Source organism: Apteryx mantelli, chromosome 2, assembly GCF_036417845.1.
Source record: "Apteryx mantelli isolate bAptMan1 chromosome 2, bAptMan1.hap1, whole genome shotgun sequence".
NCBI lineage: Eukaryota > Metazoa > Chordata > Aves > Apterygiformes > Apterygidae > Apteryx > Apteryx mantelli.
Genome location: NC_089979.1, coordinates 143,979,071 through 143,983,108, shown reverse-complemented (window position 1 = coordinate 143,983,108; position 4,038 = coordinate 143,979,071). Strand labels below are relative to the sequence as shown.

The 4,038-nt window shown below is 37.2% G+C and overlaps 1 protein-coding gene across 1 annotated transcript; it reads right to left on the bottom strand.

Moving 5' to 3' along the window:
* Positions 1-348: 348 nt before the first annotated feature.
* MTERF1 (mitochondrial transcription termination factor 1) lies at positions 349-1,454 on the bottom strand. The gene is given in 3 exon segments (XM_067292193.1): positions 349-666; positions 1,115-1,202; positions 1,204-1,454. Coding segments are annotated over 3 exon segments (657 nt in total).
* Between the last annotated feature and the right edge of the window lie 2,584 nt (positions 1,455-4,038).

Here is a 4,038-nt window from a genome sequence, read left to right as displayed (position 1 = left end):
TTTACTTAGAGCTGTTTATTTAGGCAAAAGAAAGCATTTGGAGCTTTTTCAAAACAATATAGAAAAGTCCCCTTTTTTAAACTTTTAATTTATTTAATTTTTAATTACAAAATCTGGCCAAGGAATTCTCACATAATAGGTATTCTCCTCTTCAGCAATACCTTTATTTGATTAATCAAAATGTGTTTTTTTCAGCTGAGCTTCAAATCTCTTTTTATTTAAAGCAAGAATGCCAATTCCATAAATTTGAGTTATAATCAGGTTTTTCCAGTTCTTTGATCAAGCTGCTCATTGTACTTGTACATGGAATATATAAGTTTATGCTATTTGCTTAATGTGGATTTCTAACTATATGAGACAATCTCTTTTATCATTAAAGTCCCTGGATGAAAGGAAAAGAACTTGCATATAGTCATGAATAAGTCTTTTCACATCTCTTTCAATACAACCAAGAGAAGGCACCTTCTCATTGACATCTGTAAGATTTCTTTCGACATGCTCATTAGATAAGTTTAAAATATCAACCACACAACTGGGGAGAAGAGTCAACAGTTCTCAGTTGTTCTCTTTGAAAGACATCTAGAGAAACTCAATGCTAGCTGTCACTTACTTTCTGCTCCAAAGGAGGACTAGGATATTTCTTGAAATGACCTTCATTTTCACTGCCTAAGAGACAGAATAGTTGGGGTTGGAGGGGGCCTCTGGAGATCATCCAGTCCATCCCCCCTGCTCAAGCAGGGTTACCTAGAGGAGGTTGTCAAGGTCCATGTCCAGTCAGGTTTTGAATATCTCCAAGGATGGAGACACGACAATCTCTCTAGGCAACTTGTTACATTATTTAACCACCCTCACAATAAAGTGTTTTCTTATGTGCAAGTGGAATTTTCTGTGTTTCAGTTTGTGCCCACTGACTCTCCTGCTGTCACTGGGCACCACTGAGAAGAGTCTGTCTCTGTCGTCTTTACATCCTCCCGTAGAACATCCTCCCTCCAGTCATCCACCTGTTCTGTTCTACTCTGCTTAGAAATATTTGTGGTGCTCTGTTCAACTTGTTATATATATCTTTATATATTAATCCCCAAAAAAGCAAAAAACAGTATTCTTTTTTCTCCACATTGCTGTTATTACTGGAATGAAGAAAGGGCTCTAGGAAATGTTCCAGAATGTTTATAATTTCCACATCACTTGTCATAATATTTTTCCCAATGCTTTTCAAGAGACTTATATGATGACCCATGGTTAATGTTAGGTGGTGGTGGTAATGAACCGATTGTTAGCTCCTTCAGTCTTCAAAATTGCTTCAGGTCCTATTTGTTTGTGATCAACCTCCTTAGAACACCCAATGGCTGTTGTCTTACCATTCTGACATTCGCTCTGCTGCCTGCCAGGTTGCTTTTCTTGTGATTCTGCACCACCACTACTATCTTCTCCCTGAAGCCAGAGAAGATGCTCATCTGAATACAGCCCCTATTGAAAAGCTAATACCTAGAAATCATTCATATTAGAGGAACAATGTGTTCTTCATGTGTATCAATCCTCTGGCTATCACGGGTATCAGAAGCTGTACATACCCTCATGCTGCTGTAGTTCATGGCTCCTCTTCCAGAGGTGAGGAAAAAGAAAAACCACACAACACAACCACTAAGCACACAAATTGACTGTGAAACAAAGAACGCACTAAGAGGTTTCTTTCAATTAGATAGAGATTAAGGAGAAAAAAAATCTACCCAAAATAAGAAAAGACAAGCAATTATTTAAAAGATACAGCTAAAAAAAATCCCACAAATTAGTACACTCAGACTGTTAAAAAGTTCATTCATACTTCAAACTCAAAAGGACAATATAAGGATGTTTCATCTTGTCAGGAAGCTATTAAGTTGCATAAAGGTTTAGAGCATTATTTATAAGAAATGTAATATAGAATCTCCAGCCCTGGGGGAAGGAATAATATGAATTCAACCCTGTGTTACACTTTTCCAATTCTGGATGATCTTAGAGCCTCAGAGCAATCGGCTTCATGCAGACAGTCCTGAGAATCAGGTAGATTATGACAACTAAAATGCTATGCAGAATTTCCCATACAGGTTCTCCCCCCACTCCCGACACTCCCCAGCTATGCCCCATACCTTCTAAGCAACAGTTTGAGAAGGTATCCTGGAAGGACAGTATCTAGTTGTTTTCCCCCAGGAATCTCACACCGAAGGATTCTTTTTCAGTAAATGTCAGGTATCACAACCCTGATTCATGACACCTTTGTTTCATGGTTACAAAAAAATGACATATTTTATTTTGTAAAGATAAACTATTTTATGAAATTTTAGTGTGGCGAGAAGTTGAAAATTTCCAGAGCTGTAAAAAGCACACCTTTTCAGAGTTCTCCTTCACTGTTTAAAAGCAAATTTTTATTTAGAATTTACAATATGAGTTTCAGCACAATGTGTGTCATTTCTTGGACTTTTAAAGAAAGTTGGTCCTTTAAAAATTCCAGGTTTTAAATTTTCCAGCATGGTCACAAAATTCAGGAAATGATGTCACTCTCCTAGTGCCGAAAAACAGTTTGGAAATCCTAAATTTCAGCACACTCTCTCAGTCAGTGACACAAACAGCCTGCTGAAGTGAATAGAACGTTTGTTTTATTCACCAAAATTGGAATTTTTCATTCTTTTTAAAGAACTCCACAAAAACTAGTTACTGAAAATGTTCACAAGGTAAGCTTCAAAAAAAATAGGTTTCAGAACAGGAGAATGGATTCAGATCGCTCTCTCTCAGGATTAATTACTGGCAAATTTTCTGCGTTTTAAAAAGCAACTTAATTTACTTAAAAAAAAAAAAAGCACCACTTAAAGTCTGACCACTTATTTTGAAAAAAACAGGAGAAAATATTTATAATTTTAAAAGGCTTTTTCATTTATTTAAGTAAAAAGATAAAGAACTCGGGAATTCTGGAATATTGCAGGACTTTCAATCGAACATTATGGTATAGGTCAGCTGTTAAAGACCAGAGGAGCAAACATGCAAATCCTGAATGGCAAAACGGCACTGGAGTAGGTAACATCAATACAAACACTTAGAGGCCACTTCTTCCCACAAGTGTCATATCAAGAGTCTGGCAACAACTTTAGCTCAAGATTACCACACCTAAGTACAGAAATCTAAATGTAGCTATCTACATATGAAACAGGTATTTAAAGTCCTATTTTAGTCAATGGAGATCTAGTTCTAACAGTCAAAGGAAATTAGGGCCCAACCCAGCTGACTGTCCAGTAGGTGTTTACTTTAGAGCAAGCTGAATCACTCTCCAGTTTGTTTACTTTATTGAAAGCAAACCTTCTAGCACCGTAGAGAATTGAGTGAGGGGCAAGAAGTTAGCGTTCCCACCAAAGCAATACCTGAGGCCATGTGCAGAAAGGAACAAGACTTCCTCATTTCTCCCACAAGTCTCTTCTCTCCTATTGTTATCAACTCGGGTTCAATTCAAATAGCTGTAAGTACAGGCATACCTCATTTTATTGTGCTTCATTTTACTGAGCTTTGCAGATATTGTGTTTTTTACAAATTGATGGTTTGTGGCAACCCTGCGTCGAGCAAGTCTATCAGCGCCATTTTTCCAACAACATTTGCTCACTTTGTGTCTCTGTGTCACATTTTGTACACTTTTTTTTTTAGACATAATGCTATTGCACCCTTAACAGACTACAGTATAGTGCAAACATAACTTCTATATGCACTGGGAAACCAAAAAATTCGTGTGACTCACTTTATTGCGATATTTGCTTTATGGCGGTGGTCTGGAACCGAACCCGCAATATCTCCGAGGTATGCCTGTAAGGTTCATGACACTGAATCTCATATTGGTAAGCAACATAACTGAATTCAGATTAAAAATTCTTAAGAGTAACAGCCCAGTGGTAACACCTCAAATACATGAAAACAACCTGCTAATTTTAAGTGCCAGAGTCACACCTACAGAAATCCTTGTCCACCCATTACCAAAGTAAAAATACTAATTCTCAACAGCTAGAGCATGTTACATGGATT